Source organism: Pipistrellus hanaki, assembly GCF_964339955.1.
Source record: "Pipistrellus hanaki genome assembly, chromosome: 3".
Taxonomy (NCBI): Eukaryota; Metazoa; Chordata; class Mammalia; order Chiroptera; family Vespertilionidae; genus Pipistrellus; species Pipistrellus hanaki.
In genome coordinates this window covers 129,040,874-129,065,450 of record NC_140505.1, presented here as the reverse complement: position 1 = coordinate 129,065,450, position 24,577 = coordinate 129,040,874, and the positions used below count along the sequence as shown (strand labels likewise).

The window sequence follows — 24,577 nt, the reverse complement described above, 5'->3', positions numbered from 1 at the left end:
TGGAATTAAAAAAAAAAAATTTAAAGGATAGTTAATAGAGAAAAAGTTCATGATGTGGCATAAGATTGTGGCTAAAATGAATGTGGAGAATTACCAGTTGAAAGGTTCCGAGTGGGCCAGGGTGTCGCACCTATGACATGAGGCCATAATGTATCAAAAAAGATTGTATTCCGACCACCTGGGTGCAGGTGGGCTGAGACCAAGAAAGGCATCAGCAAAGCGAGCAGGGAGAGAGAGGTTTTCATTAATTTTTGCTGCAAGTGCTCTGCTGAGGTAAGGGTCTGGTCCATCCTTGGCTCCTTCCACGCCAGGTGTCTTCTGGTTATCTGAGCTGTGCTGTGCTCAAGGCTGTAGCTTTCTGCAAGATATCTGCTAAGCATAATAAGTTTTCTCTGCCCCGTTTTATTCTCTTTTACTCTTTCACTAGTGACATATAGCATCATGACAGATCCAAGTAAAAGAGAATCAAGAATCTTTGGATAGCCAAAACCGGTTTGGCTCAGTGGATAGAGCATCGGCCTGCAGACTGAAAGGCCCCGGGTTCGATTCTGGTCAAGGGCATGTACCTTGGTTGTGGGCACATCCCCAGTAGGGGGTGTGCAAGAGGCAGCTGATCGATGCTTCTCTCTCATTGGTGTTTCTAGCTCTCTAGCTCTCTCCCTTCCTCTCTGTAAAAAAACAATAAAATATATATATTTTTTAAATCCATCCTTCCCACACTAATTTCAAATAGTATTGAATTTTCACTGTAAAAATGGAACCACAAAATAAGTAAACAAAGTGAGAACTACTATGAGAGTAATCTTTGTCTCAAATAGAAGAATGTATTTTTCTAGTATATTTCTGCTTAGTAAATCTTAAATTAAAGCATTTTGGCCAGAAAACACTTATAGCCCTATTTGCAATAAATTTCCTGGTGATTCAGAGACACCACAGACCCAATTACTCTGAAGAACAATAATACTTTCTTAAGAAAAGGTCAGAAATTGCTGAATCAAGATTGCTATCTACTTTATGAAATCCTTCACGTCTTTGATGAACTCAGTAGACGGAAAGTCATGCTCCCCGGCGTTCAGTCACTGACACAGGTGACTCTTCCCAAGCAGTCTGCAGAGGTGGGTGGAAGAGGAAAGGGAGGTAATGTAAGAATATCTAGGCTCTCTTTCCATTTTTTTTTCCAGTGGAAGATCAGCAAAAGATTTATAATTTAAAAAAAAAATTTTTTTAATGTCAAACTGACTCTAGCATAAAATAGTCATTGGTTTGCTTTTATTGTTGTTGTTGTTAAGGCAAAAAAGTCATAAGTATCCTCTTGGTTTGCAGGTTTGCTATCTATCTTGCCAACGTTGAATGCAAATTTTTCTCTCCAGAAATGGCAGGCTTGGGGCTTCATTTCCTCCATGAAGAATAGGCAAGTTTGAGGAAGAACTTTTATACAATTAAACATTACTACACTCTAAGTTCACCTAATTGGAAAAACTAGTTAAGCAAATGTAAGGATATGTATAACATTTATAGATCCATAATCAGCCTTTCACCTAGAGATAGGAGGCATCTGTAGAGGAAAGCCATGATCTTTTTTTTTTCTTTTTTAAATATATTTTATTGATTTTTTACAGAGAGGAAGGGAGAGAGATAGAGTGCTAGAAACATCGATGAGAGAGAGACATCGACCAGCTGCCTCCTGCACATCCCCTACCGGGGATGTGCCGCAACCAAGGTACATGCCCTTGACCGGAATCGAACCCGGGACCTTTCAGTCAGCAGGCCGAAGCTCTATCCACTGAGCCAAACCGGTTTCAGCAAAAGCCATGATCTTGATAAAATACCTCCCGAGTTTTTAAAAGCCCTTATCAGAGTGTCATTGCTGGCCTGAAGTCCAGTGGGCAAAACTGGACTCATGACAGAGCAAATCACCATACAAAGTACTGCAAAGGACCTCTGTTCTCATCCCTGTGTTTGTACTGTAATTTATAACAGAACCTGACCCAGCTTCCAGACTATTTTTCTGAACTAAGACTAGCTGTTCACATGTCTTCCTGTGGTCACCTGCAAAGGCAAACATACCTTCCTCTTCTCTTGAAAAGGTCTTAGGATTGCTTCAAACAGCAACTAAGCACATTGGATAACTATGTCCATAAGGATAGCTCAATTATGCCAAAATTAATGTTATTATCAGCCAATCTTCAACATCTCTTGGTAGAAAAAAGATTTTTAAAAATTATTAATCAGGTCAGATATTTTCCTGAGGTGCATTTTAATCCTCACCCAAGGATATGTTTTTATTGACTTTTAGAGAGAGAGGGAGGGAGGGAAAGAGAGAGAGAAACACTGATGTGAGAGAGAACGTCAATTGGTTGCCTCCCTATGCACCCTGAGGTATGTGGCCTTAGGTATGTGCCCTGACCAGGAATTGAACCTACAAGCTTTTAGTGCATGGGGACTGAGCAACCTGGCCAAAGCTAATCCAGTCACCTTTTAGAAAGCCCATAGCATAAGTCTTGCTAAAAATAAAACATTTCATAATACTGGCATCGAGGTTTTGTAGATTAGGTATCAATGATTAGCAATTTCTACCTGAAAGTCTTCTATAATATAGTCGGCTCTCACCTGTGGCATTTTGATTGAAACTCCTTTTTATATTTGAGACTTTTATAGAAAACGTTCAAAGACTTTCTGAAACCCAATTCCAAGCAGAGTTATGCAGGAATGAATACATGTCAGGGATCTTTGGTTTTCGTTATAAAATATCATTATGCCACTTCCTTGACAGGAATTAAGCTGACAGAAGACTCCTTTCAACCAGTAACATAGAATGCTCCTCAGTTATTTCAGTCTGGAATGGTTGCTCTTCAGTTATTTTCAAAAACCATTTTTTTTGGTATTTAAAAAGCCTCCAGTTAGTTATTCCCGGATGTGAGTAATTATTCGCATCACCTGGGAAGCTGTTTAAAACCTCAGTCTGATTCAGGAGATCTGAGAGCTTGGAAGCAATATTGTAGAAACTCCTCGAATGATTTCACTAGCCAGGTTTGTAAAACTGCTATTGAGGGCTTTTTGAATGTGTTGTACAGATTATTTTATGGGAAAATGCTCACAATCTAACTTATTGAGTGTAGCCCTAGTAAAAAGTGTGTTCTTGAGGAATTCACATCTCTCTCTCTCTCTCTCTCTCTCTCTCTCTCTCTCTCTCTCTCTCTAAATAAAATGACAATTATGTCATCTCTCCTTTTTTCCTTGGTGCTGTGACATTCAGAAGAAAGTTCCACTTAAGCGTAAGGCGGGAGTTTTTCTAACCCTGGGATGTCTATTTCCCCCCCATCTTAATTGTACTTGCTCTTTACTGACAATTTAAGGATTGTATTATACTTAAGTCTTGTTTTTATTGTTACTTCAGGTTACTTTTAAAAGTAAGATCATGTTATAAATAATCAACAAGATTTAGAGCAGAAATAGATGTCACCTATTAAAAAGGTTTGGAGAAGCCCTGGCCAGGTAGCTCATTTGGATAGAGCATCATGCTGATATTCCAACGTTGTGGGTTCAACCTCCAGGGAGGGCATATATAAGAATCAGCCAATGAATGCATAAATAAGTGGAACAATTATGTCATTTGGCTATGTTGCTATAACTGTGGCATGCCATAAGGACTGATATTTTGTTGCAGAATTATTTTATGATTGTGATAATGAAGTTTTGCAGACTTTAAAATTAGATTTTATCAAAATACATAAATGCAAATTCTTATAATGACATCATATATAATTTCTCACAAAAACATGGGTAAAGCTTAACAATTAAAAAAGTTTCCAAAGTTTATTTATACAGTAAATGTACATAATTAATATATGTGTATTCTAAGAAGGGTTTAATGAATGATCTAAAGGATGATAGAATTTAGCAAAATAAAATAAATCAGAAATATGAAGAAAATAAGACAATGCATTAGGGGTCTGGTTGGCACAAAAAAAGCCATAGAGTCTTCCTATAGATGGGCCAAAATTTTAACTTCCTAGTAGCCTACATGAAAAGGAAAATTATCTGCTCAGATAAGCCAGAAGAACTTGTAATAATAAATATAGAAGGATTTCTATTCTCTATAGGATCTCTTGGAGAAAGTACTTTGAAGTAGATTATCTTGTCTCTTGATTGGTACAGTTACCATTATGTGATTGAAACTAGTAAATTATAGTGCTGTAAGATTTTTACATGAATCTAATTAGTTTAAGAAATTTCCCAGCCCTAGGTGGTTTGGCTCAGTGGATAGAGGGTTGACCTGTGGAATGAAAGGGTTCTAGGTTCGATTCCAGTCCAGGGCACTAACCTTGGTTGCAGACTCCTCCCCAACCCAGGCCCTAGTTAAGGCTTGTGCAGGAGGCAATCAATTGATGTGTTTCTCTCACATTGATATTTCTCTCTGTCTTTCATTCTCTCTAAAAATCAATGGAAAAATATTCTCGGGTAAGGAAGAAAGAGAGAGAGAGAAAGAGAGAGATTTTAATGCATTAAAAATGAGGTCACCATTTTCTCTCCTTATTAGCCAATAGAACAGGCTCTGTGGGATGGGAGGGAGAAATCTTGTTTGGCAAGACAAAAATCAAAGATAATATTTTATTCTACTAATTTTTCTTTTCTTTCTTTTTCTTTTTCTTTTATCTTTCTTTCTTTTTTTGTTTTACTAATTTTCTTTTCTTTTTTTTTTATAAAAAAAATATATTTTATTGATTTTGTACAGAGAGGAAGGGAGAGAGACAGAGAGTCAGAAACATCGATGAGAGAGAGTCATCGATCAGCGGCCTCTTGCACACCCCCCACTGGGGATATGCCCGCAACCAAGGTACATGCCCTTGACCGGAATCGAACCCGGGGTCTTTCAGTCCCCAAGCCGGTGCTCTATCCATTGAGCCAAACCCGGTCCCAGCTAATTTTCTTTTCTTATTTATTGAGATAACATTATATAAATTTCAGATGTGCAGTCTTATAATTTGATATTTGAATAATATCAATACAATATTGTGTGCTCATCACCCAAAGTCAAGTTTCCTTCTATTACCATATATTTGACTCTCTTTACCCAATTTTCCCTTCTCCCCACAACCTTCCCCTTTCTGTGTCTTTTTCCTTCACCAGATTAGGGAAGTTTTTAGCCATTATTTCTTCAGAGTCTTGACTCTTGTCCTTCTGGTACCCAAATGATGCGGTGTTGTTATCCTTGATGTTGTCACAGAGGTTCCTTTTTTTGTTCTGCTTGGATGTTTTCTATTATCTTGTCCTCTAGATTACTGATTCAATCCTCTGCTTCTTCTAACTTGCTGTTGATTCCTTCTAGTGTATTCTTCATTTCAAATATTGTATTCTTCATTTTTGATGAGTGGTTTTTATTTTTTTTAATTTTTAAAAAAATATGTTTTATTGATTTTTTTTTTTACAGAGAGGAAGGGAGAAGGATAGAGAGCTAGAAACATCGATGAGAGAGAAACAGCGACCAGCTGCCTCTTGCACACCCCCTACTGGGGATGTGCCTGCAACCAAGATATATGCTCTTGACCGGAATCGAACCTGGGACCTTTCAGTCCGCAGACCGATGCTCTATCCACTGAGCCAAACCGGTTTCGGGGTTTTTATTTACTTTTATGGTTTCTATGTCCTTTTTTTTTTAATATAAATATATTTTTATTGATTTTGTACAGAGAGGAAGGGAGAGAGATAGAGAGTTAGAAACATCGATGAGAGAGAGTCATCGATCAGCTGCCTCTTGCACACCCCATACTGGGAATATGCCCGCAACCAAGGTACATGCCCTTGACTGGAATTGAACCCGGGACCCTTCAGTCCCCAAGCCGACGCTCTATCCATTGAGCCAAACCGGTCTTGGCTCTATGTCCTTTTTAATGCTTACTATCTATTTGTTTAAGTTCTTACTGAGATCCTCCATTCTTCCTCTAATGTCCTTGAGCATTTTTATAACCATTGTTTTAAACTCTGCATTTGGTTGCTTCAATTTCATTTCATTGTTTTTCTGGGGATTTCTCTTGTTCTTTCATTTGGGGCATATTTCGTTGTCTCCCCATTTGTCTTCCTTTTGTATTTTTCTCTGTGTATTAGGTAGCTGTGTTATGACTCCCAAACTTGTTATAATGACTTTATGATGTAGGTGTCTTGTGCGGCTCAGAGGTGCAATATTCCTCATCACCAGGAATGTCTCTTGTATGGGTTATGTGTGCTCTCCAGTTGTAGTTGAATCTCAAATGCTACTGAATCATTCATGGGTGGAGTTAACCTTCATGCTGGCTGACTATAAGGTTAGACCTCGATCGTTGTGTATGAGTCTCTCTGAAGGGGCTGTTCCCCAAGGAGAAGTTATTCTCAGCAGGATCTGATGCCTGCCGGAATCCCCCTTTGGATGTACCACTAATCTGAAGTCAGGGTGGTAAAGCCATTGGTTGTGTTGATTCTGGGTCCACTTGGGTAAAGTTCCAGGGTAGGTCAATGTCAGACATAATGTGTTACTGGCCTTGGGCTACCTGTCTGGAGCTACTTTGTTATTCACTATTTGTGGCTATGTCTACTGTGCCTGGGTGTATGTGGAAGGGGCAAAGCTGTGTACAAAAACCAGCTTCCTCCAGCTCTGAGCCAGGGGCAGATCTATAAAAGATCCAAGGCTCCCTGAGGTCCACCTCCACCTGTCAGCTACTCTGCCATCCCCTGAGGTTGCCTCCTTCAGAGCCTTCTGAAGAAAAATGATAGAGTGGGCCAAGGCTGGACATGACCCACAGATCCTAACACAAGACATGAACTTGGTAAGGTGGGGTGACCTGGGTCAGGAAGATGGGCCTCGTAGGTCTCCTTTTTAGGGAGCAGCTCAATTAGGGGGGAAAGTGGCCCCTACTCCAAAGTCATGCCACTCAGTTTCTGCCAGAGTCTCCAACCCTAGCTCCCCCAGGAGAAGCACCTGGCAGGTTCAGGTTGGGTGCAGCCAGCCAGCCCTTCTCAGGAGCAAGCTTAGTTGGGCAGAGCCACCAGGACTCAGGAGGACAGATCAAAAGAGCCTCACATTTGGGGTGGTGCTAGCAGAGCCTGCAGGAGGAGGGCAAGCATGTCACTTCTTCCCTGCTCCCTAACCGCACAACCTAGTGCCTGTCGGAGTCCGCGACAAAAGCCTCCAAGGAAGACATGCTCCAAAGGTCCCAGCTCTGAGCGGCACTCCCTTCTGCCTCAGAACTGGGATCAGCAGGGTTGGGCAACTGATTCTTGGGAGGACAGACCAAAAGAGTCTCTCACCGGGGATGGTGCTTGCCAAGCCTGCTGGTGGGGGTGCAAGACTGGCCCCTGTTTTAAAGTCACACAGCTCAGTGACTGTCTGAAGGTCCACCTAGTGCTTCTCCAGAAAAAGACCACATCAAAGGTCCCTGTTATGTGCAGCCAACAGACCTTTCTATAGGACTTGAGCTGGGCAGGGTGGTGTCGCCTGGATTAGTGCACTCCCCAAACTGGTGTAAGAATAGGAGTACTGGACCCTGGGAAGATGGCACTCAGCACAGGGACCTCAGTGGGTAACCCTCCAGGTCTTTTCTCGGGGACACACCCCAATCTTCTTTTTATGACTCCCATATGACCTGAGTCACCTTCTCTCTACCGGAGCCCCATGTGAATGTTCAAGAGCAAAATCCTGTGCATTGGCCCTTTAAGAGATTACTTGGGTTTCTAACAGACTGCTTCCTCTTCCAGGTAGACAGAGTCTCAGCTAATTTCCCCTGCCAGGTGCTACGCAGACTCCTATTCTGGGCTCTGGTTCTCTGGGTTGGGGAATCCCATCCTGGGGTTGAGACCCCACATTTCTCAGGAGGGGCTGTTTGCAGCCGAGATATCCTTCTGGCTTCTCAGCCCCCTTGTGGGTGCAGGGGCCAGACCGCTCTGCATCGCCACCCTTCTTACCAGTCTCTCTGTGGCTTCTTCTGTGAATCCTTGGTTATAATACTGCTATTCAGCTGTCTCTCCGTTGGTTTTCCAGGTTGATTGCGCTGTAATTTAACTGTAAACCCGGTGTGGCACTGGGAGGAGGTGAGTGTAGCTTCTACCTGTTCCGCAGACGTCCCCACGTCTTCAGTCAATGGTGCTTATTCCCTTTGAGCCAGAAAGCTGGGCTCCGGGTTGTAAAGAGTTTCCAATGCCCCACCAAGGCAGCTGACCACACCGTCTTCTCCTTTTCCACTGTCTTGCAGACCAGACGACGTGCTCCTGCATCGCACACATGATGAGATTGTCCTCCTGCATTGCTTCCTCTGGCCCCTGGTGACATTTGTGGTGGGCGTTCTCATTGTGGCCCTGACCATCTGTGCCAAGAGCCTGGCAGTGAAGGCAGAAGCCTTGAAGAAGCGCAAGTTCTCTTAGAGGGGAGCAGACGCGTGGAAAGCAAAGCACAGAAGCTGCACCCATTGGCTCACATCTGCCTGCAGAGCCTGTTCCCGGCGCAGGAGATGGAAGGGGCTGTGAGAGGTCTCTGAGAGGCTCCTCCCTCGATGGCAGCAGCAACAGGCACAACTGGAAGACCTAGAACCTCATAGATAACGTTCTGTGTGTTGTAGCCATGGCTAAAGGGTCCAGCTCTTAGCTGTATGGAATACATTTCAGAAAATCTGATAAAATGTTAATTTTTTTGAAAGTCACAGTGTATAATTGTACAGTGTAGTATACAAATTATGATTTATGGTATTTAAAAATATTAAACTAGAATGGTCTGTGTTCTTTTCTATTTTCTTTTTTATCCTTAAAACATCCGGGTTAAAAAAAAAAAAAGTTCTGGGTTTCTCTTGATTCTGCTAGACTAAACTTTGTTGTGGAGATGAGGATTCCTGCACAAATCTTGTCTTCCCCATATAATTTAGTTTCCATTGTTAAAGAGTACCATTTTGGACTTTTGCGTGAAAAAGGAATACTGCTCTGTTAACTCAGTCTCCAATCACTTCCATGGCCCTTCAACCAGGGACACTCAAAGATTGGAAAAACATCCTCTAACACTTGCCTTTGTCTATCCATTATTTTTCATCAGGTTTTTAAAAAGAGGGGAACATGATTCTGAACAAGGCCTGTACTAACTCTTAGAGCACTGCACTACTCTATTCATCTTGCTCGTGTTTATTTTGGACGGATTTTGTCCTTGTGCAATAGAAAGTACATGATATGAAGGACATGTACATTGTTGAAAATGCTGTTTTCATTTTTTTTTTAAGTCAAAAAAATTATTCGAGACCCACCCATTTTGTTCTGATTTTCTTTGTCCTTCCCTTGAGGTTACCAGCATTAAAACAAGAATATTGCTGATGTTGCGTTTGCTTGGACAAACCTGGAGATGCAGCCCAGCTCAACATCACGGCTGAGCTTTCTGTGCCTTTATCCAAAGTTCATTGAGGAGACCAGACCGCTCTGAATCTGCTAATAAATTCAAATTTCAAATGTCAATCCCAGGTCTCGGTGAATATCAAACCTACCCTATTTATTTTCCAGGTAGAACCAACCCTTTGTTTAGATGGAAAGTCACATTTTTAGTGGAAGAACAACTGACAATATAAATTTTTTTTCTTCCAATACTCTTTGGACATGCTTCTAGTAAAATAAAGGCAATTTAAAAGTTAAGGACAAGCTCCCCTCAACTATTTGCTCAGGGTTCTAAGAAAGGTGCATATTAGTGGAATGATGCTTTCTGACTTTTAGTCCACATACCACCGTTTTCTTAATTTTAGAATGCAAGTAATTGAGAGAGCCCTAGTCTTCAGTGGAAGGGTGCTGGATGAGTCTGGTAATTTTTTCCTCATTCAAGTGTTGCAGGTTGCACTGTGAAAAAGGCACTGAACGCACTCTTTGTGACATCCTTTTGAGGCAGCTCCAGTGCCTTGACTTCAATCCAGTTTTCTGTGGCAGCATCCCTGTTGTCTTAGCAACACAGCAGACCATTCTGAAGCAGTCACACAAAAATGGGACTCAGAAAATCATCATCCTTGCATCACTTTGTGGGAGATGAAGTCTACTTTATTCATTTTATCTTAATACAATAACCTATGATTAACTGATTACAGAGAGTAGACAAAAATAGCACATGGGCATATGTTAAGTGTTGGAAAAGGGGGAAATATATATATATAAATTTATATATATATATATATAAATCTTGAGTTTTCATCTATCAGTTTGGTACTCACATATTAACTAAATGCCTATATTTAGGCCCAAAGAGTAGGTTGATATAAAATATATATATATATAAATTTATATATATATATATAAATCTTGAGTTTTCATCTATCAGTTTGGTACTCACATATTAACTAAATGCCTATATTTAGGCCCAAAGAGTAGGTTGAGTTTTGGAAAAGAGAATAAGCACATTGAATTAATGAGCTCACCTGTAGTTTTAGGGTCTTGCTTACAACCAGTTAAATTTGAGACTTCTTATACTTGTCATTAAAGATAAAACCTGAAGGAATAAAGAGAGGGCATTTTAAAGATCATAAAAGATAAGCTTAACTTCTTAATATTTTAATTTCTCTTTTGTATAAGTGAGAAAATATATTTTATCTTTTTTGTGTGTAAGTGAGAAAAGGGTTTAAGGCCCCAAAATGTGATTGCTCACGTAAGGCAATTTATTTTTTCCTCATATAATACCCAGAGCTGGTTGAGAAGTAGTAGGGCTGCTCTGTTTCACCAGGGAATCAAGGGACCCAGGATTCATCCTCATTGCCAAGGGTAATGGTCAAAGCTGGCTCAAAGAAGCACTCCCACTGTGCCACCATCAAAAGAGGAAGCTGGGAGCAAGCTATTTCCTTTAAAGGAAGTTTGAGCCATCACTTCTGCTCAGTCCATAATCACTTACTGCATAGCTATACCTTGCTTCAAGGAAGGCTGAGATATGTCCAGCTGGATGGACATATGTTCTACTAAAACTCCAGAGAAAAAGTTCTATTATTAAAAGGAAAAAGGGGAGAATGAATGCTAGACAAAAGGGAAAGAAAGATGTATAACCATCAATGGTGTAGGCCATGATGAAAAGCTGAGCAGGGCTAAAGAAGATCCTTTGCCAAGAGAAAAGGTCCTTGATTAAACCTTGAATCTGCTGTCTGGGAGAAACTTGTCCATTGTTTTCTGTGGCCCAGTTTGACTTCTAAGAAATGCTTGCTTCATCAGACTTAGAGATACATCTGAGTCCTGGAGCGGGGGAGCAGCGCAGCTTTGCCGGCCCCTGCCTGCTAGTGCAGATTCGTAGACGTAGGTAGATTTCCTTAGGACTTGAACAAACAAACATAGGCTTGTATAGGCCAAGATTATAGTGCACTTGGCTGCGAGAAAGAGGCCATCTCCATTTTTTATGTTTGCTGATAGCTTTCAAGCCTCTTTGAGTCCCTCTCCTTTCCCGCTAATCTCACCTGGGCAAACTGATTAGCAAGCTGGGGTGTCTTCTTCTTTGGCCCAGGGAAACTCAAATCACACAAACTCTGGCCTGAATGCAGGAACCCTCCCCTCAGCTTCACACCCTAAGAACACAAGAGCCAAGCCAGTCAAGCCAATTTTGGATCTGCCCGGGATCTTGTCCTGCTCTCCCCAGAAAGACTCATTATGTGAATAATAAACCTTTTCATACCTCTTGGTGTGTGTGTGTGTGTGTGTGTGTGTGTGTGTGTGTGTGTGTGTATTTATTGGTCTCAGCACCCAAACCAAATTTGGCGTGAGGGGGTCGATCTGAGGGTGCCCACAACCTTGGTGATAAAATTTCATCAAAATTAGGCTTCTACTCTAGTTGCTTTCAGTTCATATAAAAGTAACCACAGCCTAAGGGCTATGCTTATAGTTCTTAAACCAGCAGCATCTTACTTTTAGTCTGCGCTTGGCTCAGACCCCATCCGGCAAAATCGTAGCCACCTTGAACCTTTTGTAACAATACCTTTAAGTGGGAATGCAACACCCTTTATCTTATCTTTTCTGCTGAGCTGGCTCCCATTGTCTCACAATAATACTTAATGGAGACTCTAGAGAAAGACGGAATACTAATCTCCTGCTGTTTGGAGGACAGAAGCAGTTGAGCTGCAGGACACATCTTAAATTAGCTGTCTCACCTCAACAATTTTTCATAGCCTTTAACAAAAAAACAACAAAGAGCAGCTAATGCACGTCATAACTCTGCTTTTCTTCTACCTACATTCCCCAGTGCTACAGCTCTGCCCTCTGAATTGTGGCTAGTGACAGTGTGCCTAATGGTTAGCCAAGCATAACAAGGGTCTCTAAATTTTTCATCCTGTAATATCTGTTTCCTCACTGCTGGCTGCCCAGCTACAATGCCAAAGCCACATAGTTTAGATTTGTGTTATGTTAGGGATATTCTTTACATTGTCTCTGTCTGAATGGGCTCAGCTGATGACTCCTGAATCTGGAAACTGTCCTCACCTATCCCATTCTCTGGTTGCATATTGCATAGCTCTGATGCACTCTTAGCCTCGGTCTCAAGCTTAGTGATGGGCAGATAATGCGGTGACAGGATAAATAATGGGACAAAATATTATCAGACAGCATGGATGGGGAACCATTTACCTGGCTCAGATAGTTTGTTCTTCTGAAGAATGACTGAAATATATCAAACAATTTGACAACCTTTTGGGACTAGCTCAACATTCCCATCGCATATCACATAGTTCAGATACACTGCTTTTCTTGGGCCCTGGGCATGTGTGGTCCTGTCCATGGCATTGGCCTCTCTTCTCATCATGTAAGCAGATCTATTTTTTCTCCTCACCTAGAGGATATTTTTCCATCAATTTTTTTAGAGAAAGTAAAAGGGAGGGAGAGAGACAGAGAGAGAGAGAGAGAGAGAGAGAGAGAGAGAGAGAGAGAGAGAGAGAGAGAGAGAGAGAGAGAGAGAAATCAATCTGAGAGAGACACATCGATTGGTTTCCTTCTCAACCAGGGACAGGGATTGACCCTGTAATCGAGGTATATGCACTTGACTGGATTCAAACCTGAGACCTCAGGCTGATGTTTTATCCACTGAGCCAAAATGGCTCAGGCTTGTTGATCTTTTTGTACATGACAAAATATAATACTACTACTACTAATAATAATAATAACCCTAACCATCTCTTATTAAGTGCTTTCCATGTGCATCTAAACCCTTCATCATATATCCAAAGCATAGTTAACCCTGGAAAAACTCTAAATTAATGAATGAACAAATACATTTTGTAATTTTGGCCTGAAAATGAAAATTTATACTAAAGGTAGGCTAATGTTTTTATATTTAAATATCATAGGTTACTGTTTAAACAAGTGAATAGGGGAAAAGTCACTCTATTATTATCAAACTAGAGGCTCAGTGCATAGATTCATGCATGGGTGGGGTCTGGCTGGTCCGCCCTGATGGGGGCGGATTGGGCCAGGCTGGCAGGGAGAGAAGGGACATGGATGGTTGGGGGAAGGGGGGGAAACAATCGGGGCCATGATTGGGCTGGTTGGCTACCGCAGTGCACATCGTAGCGACCGGTCATTCTTGTTGTTCCGGTTGTTCTTTTTTTCTGCTCGCTGGGCTTTTATATAAATAGATTATTCCTAAATTTAGCAACTTAAAACAGCAAACATGTATTTTCTCATATAATTTCTGAAAGTCAGAAATCAGGAAGTGGCTTAGCTGTAATTATAAATTATTCTTGGTGAAATTTTGCCTCTTAAATAAGTGTATGGATTATGGTAACAGTGGAATATACATAAGAAGCAGGAGTCCAGCAGAATTACAATGGGAATCTTTGATAAGAACACAATTGTTGATTTGATGGGCAGCTTAGAACAAAAAATGCCCCAAGTCAATTGTCTGCATTTTTTAAGTGGCATGAAAAGTCTTCCAAAAGAAGTCACTGGCGACTTCAGGAGTAGACTACAATAACTTTAAATAACTTTCAAAGGTAGGTAGAAGCATATGAAACTCTTGCTCTTTCCTCACTTTTTTGTGAATAACCTTAAGTTGAAAATAGGTGATTTAACATGCAAAGACTAAACTTGGAAATAGCCACGAAGATTTTCCAGATCTTTAACCTCTCTGGGAAACTTTGGAAAGAGCCCTAGAGATGCAAGACTTAAATTAAACTAATGCCCTTACAATAAGATTGTTAGAAGCAACAAGGGAGGGAAACTGCTTGATAAAGATGCATGTGGACGTTGTTAGCAGATAAGATACTGAAAAACAATTGTGGTAGTTCACAAACTAAAGGGGGGAAAAACAGTAAGTGGACAATAAAGTTGCTCTGAGGGGGAACCAAGTACCCACTTAGCCATTTACTCTTAAATTCATGAGTTGAAATTTCTTTAAATATTAAATGACAACGCAGCCAGTGTGGCTAAATTTATTGAGTGTTGAGCTATAAACCATAGATTAGGGTTTGATTTCTGGGTTGTGGGCCCGATCCCCAGTAGGGGGCCTGGAGGAAGCAGCCAATCAAGATTCTCTCTCATCATTGATGTTTCTATCTCTCCCTCTCTCTTGCTTTCTGAAATCAATAAAAAAATAGTTTAAAAAATAAATAACAATTAAATGGCAGCTTTGCAAAGGTTTTTGGATAGTGGGCACAACAATACCAACCTTAAAATGTGGCACTATTCTATCACCTTTCCCTCAGGGTCAACAAACTATTTCTGTGTTGGGCAGTTCTACTAATTCTGAAGCACTTTTCATACATATCCCACCTCATAACTTTCATCCTTGGATTTTAGCCAAAGAACATTCTTTTTTTTTTTTTTTTTTTTTATATATATTTTATTGATTTTTTTTTTGCCCCCCTCCCTCCCTCCCATACATACCCTCCCTCCCCAGAGTTTTATGTCCATTGGTTGTACTTATATGGATGTACACAAGTCCTTCGGTTGATCTATTATCTCCCCCAGATCTTCCTCCCCTCCCCACTGTAATTTGACAGTCTGCCTATTGTTTTACTGTCTCTATTTCTGTCTCTTGGTTCATCAATTTATAATGTTCTTTATCATCCACAAATGAGTGAGGTCATGTGGTGTTTCTCTTTCATTGACTGGCTTATTTCACTCAGCATGATGTTCTCCAATTCCATCCAGGTTGCTGCAAATGATGAGAATCCCTACTTTTTTTATGGCAGCATAGTATTCCATTGTGTAGATGTACCATAGTTTTTGGACCCAATCATCTGCTGACGGGCACCTAGGCTGTTTCCAAATTCTGGCTATTGTAGATTGTGCTGCTATGAACATAGGGGTGCATATATCCTTTCTGATTGGTGTTTCTAGTTCAAAGAACATTCTTGCACCCTTTGTGACACTACACATGCTAACTTAATTGGGAGGGATCTATTGTGTACAAGGGTCTGCAAGATTCAATGCTCCTCTGAAAAACTTTCTTGAGAACTCCAAGTACTTCCCTATTCAAACTCAGGCTAAAACTAATTTAAAAACTAACTTACTAGTATGCTTGTATCTAACTAAAAACAAAATTAAAGATCTCTAAGGTGTATGAGACTCCGTATAGCCTGAAAATTCTACCTAAACTGGTGAATTTTTAAGGGCTGAATATATCAAGTTCATGTTGACACATTAAAACCCTATTAAAGCTTTCCCATTATTTTCTAAAAGTAATAGATAAAGGACTAATACCAGAAATTCAAAGCCTAATTAAAAAAAGATACATTATAACTATATCAGTGCTTGTATTTCTGTCTTCCCAGTTAAGAAACACAATGGATGGAGATGTAGATTTGTCATAAATAAAATAGCCATCTGGCCCCTGACCAGTTTGACTCAGTGGATAGAACGTCAAGTGTCCTGGGTTCGATTTCAGTCAAGGGCATGTACCTTGGTTGCAGGCACATCTCCAGTAGAGGGTGTACAGGAGGCAGCTGATGGATGTTATTCTCTCATTGATGTTTCTAACTCTCTATCCCTCTCCCTTCCTCCATGTAAAAACTCAATATTTAAAAAAATTGCCATCTGGCCCTGATCAATGCTCAGTTGTATGGAGCATAGTCCCGTATACCAAAAAGTTTGAGGGTTCAACCTCTGGTCAGAGCTTATAAGGGAGGCAATCAATGATGTTTCTATCTCACATTGATGTTTCTTTCTCTCTTTCTTTCCCTTCCGTTCTCTCTAAAATCAATTTTTAAAAAATTTTTGGGTGAGGAGTAAAAAAAAAAAATAGCCATTTGTACTTCCCTTTGATACTAAATCATAGATTTCATTCATATAATTTCATCATGTGATTACATGTTCTAGACTTATATCTGTGCTATGCTTTCTTTAGTGGTTCCTAGGTCAGACTGAGGTAGTTAATACTGCTTGTGCCATCCTGAGAAAGCCAACAACATGTCTTGACAATTATTTTTCAATGAGTTTCAATGAAGTGCCCATCTACTTTTTTATCACCAGTTCCTGAAATTCTAGTCTTACCCAGCATTTGGTTTCTAAAAATGAGTTGAGCTCTCTCTATTTCTTCTATTTTCTTTTTAAATATATTTTTATTTTTAAAAACATTTAAGATTGAGAGTATTACATATGTCATCCCATTTCCCCTTCTCATTACTCTCCTCTACCTGGTTAAAGAAATAGACTTACATGTCCAGAAAACACAGAGAGCCCCAAACAAGAAGAATCCAAAGAGGCTCACACCAAGACACATCATAATTAAAATGCCAAGGGCTAAAGACAAAGAGAGAATCTTTTTTTTTAAATTAAGGTATTATATGTGTACATACCATACCACTGCATAGAGAGAATCTTAAAAGCAGTAAAAGAAAAGCAATTCGTTACCTACAAGGGAGCACCCATACAACTGTAAGCTGATTTCTCAACACAAACTTTGCAGGCAAGAAGGGAGTGTCAATAAATATTCAAAATGATGAATAGCAAAGTCCTGCAACCAAGATTACTCTACTCAGCAAGGTTATCATTTAAAATTAAAGATCAGATAAAGAGCTTCAGAGACAAGAAAAAGCTAAATAATTTTATCATCACCAAACCAGTACTACATTAAATTTTGAAGGGTATTCTTTAAAAAGAGGAAGATGGAGGAGGAGGAAAAGGAGGAAGAGGAGAAACTGCAAAATAAAATAGCAATAAATACATATCTATCAACAATTGAATCTAAAAATCAAAATATCATAGATGAACATGGAATCTAATGAACAAAATAAACTGATAAATAAAATAGAACCACAGGTATGGAAACATGAAACAGACATATGAATCTCAGAGGGAAAAGGAGGGAAAGTATAGATTAACCAAAGAATTTATGTGCATATATGCTTTACCTATGGACACAGACAATTGGGAGGTGAAGGCCTGGGATGTGGTGGGAACCAGATAGGGAAAGTTTTCTGTCATTATTTCTTCAAATAGGTTTTCAGTATCTTTCTCTCTCTTCTTCTTCTGTCATCCCTGTAAGCTTGAAATTGTCTCAGATGATTCTTATACTACCTTCAAATTTTTGAATTCTTTTTGCTTTTTGCTCTTCTAACTTGTGTGTGTGTGTGTTTTTTGTTTGTTTGTTTGTTTGTTGTTTTTGCTTCCTCATATTCCAAATCATTGATTTGATTCTTACAATCTTCTACTCTGCTGTTAAATCCCTGTAAATTATTCTTTATTTAAGTTAGTGTATGCTTAATTTTTAACTGGTCCTTTTTCATGTTTTAAAATGTTCTCACTAAGGATGTTCTTACTGAAATTCTCAGTAAGTCTCTTTAATCTCTTATTAAGATCCTTGAGCAACCTTCTAACCATTGTTTTGAACACTGTATCTAGTAGTTTGCTTGCTGCCATTTCATTTATTTTATTTTTTCTGGAGATTTCTTCTGTTCTTTTATTTGTGACATGTTTCTTTGTCTCTGCATTTTGGCTGCTTCCCTGTGTTTGTTTCTATATATTAGATAGACCTGCAATGTCTGGAATTTGTAGAGTGGCTTTATATAATATTGTAGATGTCCTATAGGGCCCAATGGCTCTGACTCCCCAGTCACCTTAGCTGGGCCCTCTAGGTAAGTTCTTGTGTGGGCTGTGTGCACAGTCTTATTGTAATTGAGCCTTAATTGCTATTGGTGTCACTGGGAGGAATTGACTTCCAGGCCATTTGGCTATGTGGATCAGCTATGGCTACAATGGGAGAGCTACTATGCAGACCTTACTTCAATGGGGCCTTGGAACTCACTGAGTCTGCCCCTTGAGTGTGTCAATTGTGAATGTGTAGAGTTATAATCTGGTATAGTCTGAAGCTGTCCACTGGGTGTGCTGGCCCTAAGGCCATGGTTGGCAAACTGTGGCTTGAGAGCCACATGCGGCTCTTTGGTCCCTTTAGTGTGGCTCAAATACCATGGCCTGGTGAGTCTATTTTGAAGAAGTGGCATTAGAAGAAGTTTAAGTTTAAAAAATTTGGCTCTCAAAAGAAATTTCAGTCGTTGTACTGTTGATATTTGGCTCTGTTGACTAATGAGTTTGCCAACCACTGCCCTAGGGCGGTGTTTCCCAAAGTGTGGTACTCATACACCCAGGAGTATGGGAAGAGTTTGGTGGGGGTATGCGTTGCACCGGAGTTTGGTGGGGTTATGCACTGCACCATGCTTATCTGTGCCTAATTCTACATTCTCATGAGTACGAGGGGTACTCAGTGTTACGAAAATTATAAAAGGGGTACACATATGTAAAAAGTTTGGGAAACACTGCCCTAGGGCATCCTGGATGTGCAAAGTCAGCCTCTGCCTGGGACCACCCAGCAGCAGCTACAGAGCAACCTGCAGATAGCTACTACTTGTGTTGGGGTTAGAAATGCCCAGGCAAGGCCAAACTGTGAAACAAGGCATGACAGTGCTAATGCTAGGTCTCAGGCCACTTTTTGCCAAGTATGGGGCATGCTGACATAAGTTGCTGCCTGTTTGAGAGATTTTAGGAAAGTCTAAAGCCTGACCCAGGAAAGGCCATTCATATGGAAAAGCCACAGCAAACAGCTTGGGTGGGGCTATAAGTTGGATGAGGGGAGGTTTCAGGGAATCACCAGGGTAGAACGAACAGTGTGAGCCAGGCTGATGGAAACTCAAATATGGCTGCCAGTCAGCTCTGTGATGGAGGAGGTCTCAGCACAGGAACAATGATTCCTATGGGCACCCCTATCTGGGACAAAGCCACCCCCAAGTTTCTGTCCAAATGCCAGACAATCCAGTTCCTCCAATTACATCCCTGGATTCCCCTCTCCCTGCTGCCCAGTGCTGGAGCCCAGGGGGATCAAGTCATATAAGTCCGTGCACCAGCCCTTTAAAAGAAACTGCCTGGGTCTCCAGTAGTCTCCTTGTCACTCAGCCACAGTTCTCACTGATTTTTACAGCCTGAAGTTTCAGGGGCCTCTCTTCCCAGAACCAGAACCCTGGGCTGAGGGCCTGGTGTGCGGCTAGGACCCCTTACTTCTCAGAAGAGGCCCCTGCAGTGGAGATATCTCCCCCACTCCCTTATTTTTAAGCCATGTGTTGGTGTCGGACCAGCCCATTCCCTGCCTCCACCCCTCCTACCAGTTTTGATATGTTTTTGTGGGTAGGAAAGCTCATTTGTTAAGGACAACAGTTAATCAGGATTTATCTCATGACCTTTACCTCATTGCTTTATTAATTCTGTCATTATCTTCTGAACTTGGCTCAGTCCCAATAAATTCTGTGCCTTAAAAGAATAGCCTTAAAACACTTGGGTTCAAATCCCCAAATCCTACGAGTACTCTTTCCTAAATTTCTCTTTTTGAGAGACTACCAAGATTTTGTCAAGATAGTCTCCCTTGGTGCCATAAATTTAATAAGCTCAGCATTATTTGCCCAACAGCTTTTTCTGGGATCGCCAAGAAAATTCATCTTGTTGGAGCCATGAAGCAGTATTTGGTTTCTTTAAAGCTTATTTACTATTATTAAGCAGATTGTCTAAATCTCTTTCTTGGAAGTGTGTAAAGAGACTTTGAGAAGGGTAGCTACTCTCCTAGGCCTTTTAATTACGATAATTGGTAAGATAATGTATGGAAAGATAATATATGCAACATGCTTAATAGAGTGCCTGGCATAACATAGGTGTTCAATGAATGTGAGCTATATTGTAATCATCCTTACCTGGACCCTGAGCAGTTTGCAAAGTCCAGGTTAATTGTCTCTGAACTCAGACTTCCAATGCATAGGTCGTCACTGGTTTCTCACCTGGAGTGACTGGCAGGGACCATCTGCTCCTCTTCCTCCCATCTAGTGTTTTCACTCGGTTCTCCTTTAGTCTCACCAGCAAGCTGAGGGATTTAAATATTTACATTTGTCCTTCTTCACCCCGTTAAGGTGACTTTCGCTTGGGGAGGACTGACTGAGTGGAGGGCCTCTGTCAGTGACATTTGATTTTAATAACAAAAAGTGAAAAATACTTGCCCCTTATAATTGAGATTTCCTTTTCTGCCACTTTCCCCAAACAAATGAACAAACCTAACAACCTCTTAAAAGCATTTTGGATGGGGTCTTGGCTGAAGAGGGGAATCTTAAACTATAAGGTTAATGAAATTGGGAGTCTAGAGGAAACCTTGGTGTAATTACAGGGATCCAGTACCATGGACAGAAAACACAATTTGGGAAGGGGGAAGGCTGGAGAGGTTTTAAAAAATATCTCATACATCAGAGACCAAGAGACACCCAAAACATAGCACTATCTACATTAGTTCCTAAAATTCTCCTTTCTGAGGCAGCACATCTTAAATGCCAACTCTATGTTATTATAAAATTCAAATCTATTCTGAAATTTAAAGAGGAAACAGATGAAGTAAAAATGTGTGAATAAAATCTTCCAAGGGGGGAAAAAAATTCTTGAGAGTGAAGAAACCCTACAAAGATGTTTTCTGTGCCCTTTCTCATTATTGGGTGAAATGCTGAGCCTGGTGACTTCACTCCTTGATGGGTGAGTGGGGTGCAGTGTTTGTGTATGTTTGGGGTACAACGAAGAAACGTTTACTGAACCCGGAAGTGTGTGCTGGTAAATGTTCGACACCCAGCCAGGGATGAGCGGGGTGCTCTCATTCATAGAATTTGCTGATTTCCATGGTATAAATCAGCTCACTGTGGTTGATTGCAAGCTATCAATGAGACATCACTGATCAAAGTTAGGAAGAGTGCACAATAACATGCCATTAGATGGTGTTTCAACCACATAGATACAGTAGACAAAAAAAACCCCACAAAAAACAAACAAACAAACAAACAAAAAAACAACCAAAAAAACACTCAAGAGCAGAGATAACAGTAGAATGTGGTAAAATAATTAGGAAGTGGTGAGTTTTGAGTATTTAGTGCCTGTGTTTTTCATACAATTTGTGAAGTTATAAGTTTATATGTTTCACTTTTTACAATAATAATGGCTGTGTCTAACAACTAGTCCAGAAAAATGAACATTTGGTCTCGTGGGCAGCACTAACACAGCACTTGAGTGTGTTCCCCTCTCACTGCTTCCCTGTCGTGATGCACATGCAGCTGGCCATGTGGGTTATTTCAAACCTGAATATGCAACCTCCCACCCACTTGTTCTGACAAAGACCTCATCTCTAGTATGTGGTCCCATTGAATCTCAGTTTCAGGCAGTTTCTCTCTCTGGGTGGGTGGGATAAGGTGGCCGGTGGACTCGCATGTTGAACACTCTTCCGAATGGGCATTACGACCTCCAGGACCTGAGAGTTTGGATGGGGAGGCAACAAGGAAGCCTACGCTATTACTACCATTGCCAAGTGTCGGGATTTTTTTTTGAGATCATCTGTGTAGTGACAGAGCAATGGCACTTTCCCCAGAGAGATGTGGACCAGGTTAATCAATGAAATGAACGTTCTAATTCAAATGACTCATTTTGTAGGAACAGCCAATTTGTCAATATAAGAAAACCATCCATCATTTTATTAAAAGCTCAAAATGTACTGCTTCAGTTTTATGAGTTATAAACCCCACTTTGGCCGAACACATATGGAGATGCACAGAGGTGGTGTGGGAGCTACTAGCGATGTGCAGCTGGCCTGCCATGTTTTCCAGGATGGTTAGGGGGCATCTTCTCAGCTAATTACATCGGCAACATCTTTATTCCCAAGTAAGGTCATAGTCTGGGGGCATTATGAGTGGATCAATGGATGGAAGGTGTAGGCAGGGAATATATCAGCAAAAGGAAGTGCTTTCAGTCAGAGATGTCTCAGTGTGGAATGGGATGCTGCTCCCAATATCTCATCTATCATTCAGTGAGGACAAGGATGGTGCCAAGCAGAGTAAAGCACCCAAACCTGCTTGGGAAAGAATCAGCTGTAAAATACCCTCTCTGCCCGGAGAAACTTTCTCTATAACCAGCTTCGGAGAGCTGCATCACTTTGCGGAGATTTATGACACTCAGTGCAGCAAACCGGAGTGTCTAAAGTGCACGCCCAGAGGAGCTCGCTCTGTGGGCACCTGTCACCATCTTGGGAAAATGTACCCAGGTTTTCATTGCACACCATGATGCAGCCACATCCCAGTAAGTCACACGCTGTAGAAGTAAGCACTTCACAGCTCCTGTTAATTACAATTCAGGGGCATCCGTTATTGTTTGAGATGCTGATTTTGATTATGCTTAAGTGTATATCTAAGGGTTCTGTGTAGCTGACAAAGCACATGCATTTCTAGGCAAACCCCAACTGTAGAAGATAGAAGATAAATACAGATTTAGGTAAGGAGAGACTATTTGAAAGGATTATTGCAAACAGTGTGGTGCTGGGGATGTTGTAATGGGGGGAAGGGGACCATCACAAGGAGAGAAGGCTCCAACCTTGAGATCTGTAAGCATCTCAAAGATGAGGCTGAAAGAGCTGCTCTCTTACAGAGAGGAATAAACAAGCTGGAATGAACTGGGTGTGGGGAAATGGGCTGAGCTGGTGATGGTGTCATCAGCTGATCAGGGAATGCTTTGCCCTGAGCTCAGCCTATTCTTAGGAGAGATGTTCTCGAGGGTTTGTACGCTGACTCAGCAACTCCAGCAGGTTATTCATTTCCCAGGGCCCCTTTCCTCATTATAAAGTAGGGGCAAATGCAAAGCTTGTCAGAGAGGGCTTCTGAACCCAGATCTGTCAGTCTCCGATCTTCCAGAAAAAAGACCGATTACAAATAAAAACTCAGGTCTTCACAAGGTTCTCTTTAAAGTTAGTTCCTTTAAAAAAAGGTGCAAATTGCCCTGGCCAGTGGCTCAGTTGGTCTGAATATTGTCCCATACACCAAAAGGTTGGTGGTTTGATTCCCAGTCAGAGCACATACCTAGGTTGTGGGTTTGTTTCCCAGTTGCTTGTGGGAGGCAACTGATCGATGTCTCTCTCTCTCTCTCTCTCTCCTTTTTCTTTCTCCTTTTCTCAGCATATCCTTGGATGAAGATTTAAAAATAATAATAAAATAAAAAAGGTGCAAACTTGTTTTCTGAAATATGGCTTTTTAATTTGATTAAATCAAAATCAAATAATTAGATAAAAAAAACCTTTAAAATTTTGCTTCATTATTATTTTTAAATATATTTTATTGTTCTTTTTTACAGAGAGGAAGGGAGCTAGAGAGCTAGAAACAATGATGAGAAACATCGATCAGCTGCCTCCTGCACACCCCCCCACTGGAGATGTGCCCACAACCAAGGTACTTGCCCTTGACCGAATCAAACCCAGGACCCCTCAGTCCTCAGGCTCACACTCTAGCCACTGAGCCAAACCGGTTTCAGCTGCTTCATTATTTTTATAACACCTGAGCATAGTCCAAATCTACTTAGCTGGATGGATGGGGCTCAGTACTGTGTGTTTTAAGTAAGCCCTCCAGGGGCTTACACACACTAGTGCTGAGGACCCTGATGGAGTGAGTGCTTGAGCACACCTGGTTTGAAATCCTATTGCCTGGGGTTGAATCTTAGCTCTGTCATTTATTGGCTGTGACCTCTCAGGTATCAGTTTCTCAGCTCACAGTTTTTGAGATGAGGATTGTGTTTTGGAGAGGATTGAGTCAATTAAAATACGTTAGACTATAATGAATGCCAGGGATTTTGTCTGTTAGTATTATATATTGCTGTATTATTATTATCACAATTTCTACAACCAGTCTCCAGTTTGTTTGCTTGGTACCCTGGAAAACCTGTTTTCAAGCAGCTCACAGTCTAATAGGGAAAGCAATACCAATAATTTCAATGTAATATGCCATGGCAATGAAAAGTGTCTCTACAGGTACAGAAGCAATGATGGGGAGAAAGGGAGTTTGCAGAGATAAGGGAGTTGCTTAGCTGCAGTCTCAGAGGTCAAGGGAGATCACTGACTTTGTTGTTGAGGCTTTTAGTATAATAAAAAGTAAACTTCAAATTAAAAAAGTCTGGCATGGAAGTCATGCAATCACATTTTGAAGTCAGAAGGATCCAGATTGGAAGCTGAGCTTTGACACTTTATGGCCTTTGGCAAAGTAATTGTCTCTTTGAGCTTCGGTTTCCTTATCTCCACAGAAGTCTAATAACTAGGGTGCGTGAAGAACTAAATCAGGTGATGTATAGAGAACATTTAATGGGCACTAGCTAT

The 24,577-nt window shown here is 40.8% G+C and overlaps 1 protein-coding gene across 3 annotated transcripts in view; it reads left to right on the top strand.

The window, feature by feature from the left end:
• Positions 1-8,742, top strand: part of KCNMB4 (potassium calcium-activated channel subfamily M regulatory beta subunit 4) — a 55,775-nt gene extending 47,033 nt beyond the window's left edge. Inside the window, exons 4-5 of one of the 3 annotated variants that reach the window (XM_084878924.1) lie at positions 8,012-8,061; positions 8,223-8,343. In XM_084878924.1, the coding sequence (XP_084735050.1) occupies positions 8,012-8,032 (21 nt within the window). In that variant the 3' untranslated portion in view covers positions 8,033-8,061; positions 8,223-8,343. Of the gene's footprint in view, positions 1-8,011; positions 8,062-8,222 lie in introns of all 3 variants that reach the window. The other 2 variants (XM_084878922.1, XM_084878923.1) reach the window with 2 other exon arrangements.
• Positions 8,743-24,577: the final 15,835 nt, after the last annotated feature.